The 1,629-nt window shown below is 44.8% G+C and overlaps 1 protein-coding gene across 1 annotated transcript in view; it reads left to right on the top strand.

The window, feature by feature from the left end:
* Window positions 1-299: 299 nt before the first annotated feature.
* The window catches only part of LOC118423801 (versican core protein-like), a gene marked incomplete at its 5' end in the record, with an annotated part of 4,248 nt that continues 2,918 nt past the window's right edge, over window positions 300-1,629 (top strand). The window contains 1 exon segment of the mRNA XM_035832036.1: window positions 300-425. Within this exon segment, the coding sequence (XP_035687929.1) occupies window positions 300-425 (126 nt within the window).

The raw sequence follows: 1,629 nt of genomic DNA, 5'->3' as shown, positions 1-1,629 counted from the left end.
GTGTTGATATAACGCTAGTTCACCTTTATCCGTGGGATAACCTATATCCGTTCTTTTTCAAAACAGCGCATTAAACAATATCCAGTTGACGGACGATGGTTTCAAATTGTAATATTATCACAATATAGTAGTTTAAACTCACATTTCGTCGGCATGATAGCCATAAATACCCTGTTCTTGTAAAGAACGAATATAGGTTACACCGCGGATAAAGGTGAACTAGCGTTAACTTGATTGTGTTGCTGCTATGTGAAACGTCTCCAAGTTATCATGGTCTAATCTAAATTATTGATATTTAGTCCGTGTAGATGAATGTGCAGATGGAAGTAACAACTGCAGCCCCCAAGCCACCTGCTCGGACACACCCGAAAGCTTCACATGCACTTGTAATCCTGGGTACATTGGCAACGGTGTCACCTGTACGGGTAAGGGCATATTCTATTTGTTGTTGTCTGTTTGTTGTCAGGCACTATGGCACATAAGGACAGACAATTGACAGTACATTGAAAAAAAAACAACAATAATCTACCACTTAATGGTGGGACCGTGCAGCGCAGTAGCAGTTTCTTCGGCCCGTGACCCAGAGGTTGCGGGTTCGAATCCGCCTGCTGTGTTACCGATCTCAGTGTGCCCTTGGGAAAGGCACTTTACACGAATTTCCTCACTTCACTCAGGTTAAAATGAGTACCTAGCTTCGGCTCGGGCCGTCCTACGGATAGGACATTAAATGGAAGTCCTGTGTTAGAGGAGAGCAACACCCCAAGCACGTTAAAGAACCCGCCACATGTGCGAACATCCACCCGAGCGGATCAAACCATTCCGGCCAAAATAGGGGTAGGGAATCTCCCAAGCAGCCCCCGTAACCCCTGCTTCGCCTATTAAGTCAGTTAGTCCTCACTCATAGTGAGCAATTGGGCTGGTCTCAATCATGATGTTTCTGACCTAGGGCGAAGAGTTGCTGTTACAGTTCCAATATTAATTAATCATATAACCCGTAACCTTGAGTGGCCTTCAGGCCTTGTTACGTGGTGACCATTGAGTAAAAAAAAAAAATCAAAATACAGGGTTCACACTGTGTCTCGTGTACGTGGTCTGTGTACGACGTGACAGTATACGTAGTTATTCCAGAACATGCTTGTGGAGGCAACATCAGAGTATAATTTATAGCACTCTAACAATATCGTTCTCAGACGCCAGGAGGGGAGTCGCAAACGAATGCGTCAGCTTGCGCCTCCTGGCGTCAAACGTGTCCACGCGCATCAGTGCAAAGAGCCAGCTGTTGCTACTGGATCTTGGCTGTGACGTAATGATTTAAGGGCGTCATGGAAAGCAACTCTGACTCTCTGCAGCGTGGCAGCGCTGTGGTTAGACCACACCTGTGGTTAGACCACACCTGTACACAGTACAGGGGACAACAATGTGACATCAATAAAACATAAGAAATAAAATATTTAATTGTGATCATGACAACAACAGACTTGGGGTGTGGTGGAACTTGCACGAACCACCAGGAATTAGGTTCATCTGTAGTGCCGCAGCTATGATCAGCTACACTACCAAAAATGCTTTTTCTTGTTTATCTTGTTTGGCTTCCTTACAGAAAAATTTGTCTTCCAAGGAAGAAAATTA

This window comes from Branchiostoma floridae, chromosome 10 (genome assembly GCF_000003815.2).
Source record: "Branchiostoma floridae strain S238N-H82 chromosome 10, Bfl_VNyyK, whole genome shotgun sequence".
Classification (NCBI taxonomy): Eukaryota; Metazoa; Chordata; class Leptocardii; order Amphioxiformes; family Branchiostomatidae; genus Branchiostoma; species Branchiostoma floridae.
This window is presented reverse-complemented; position numbering and strand designations above follow the sequence as displayed.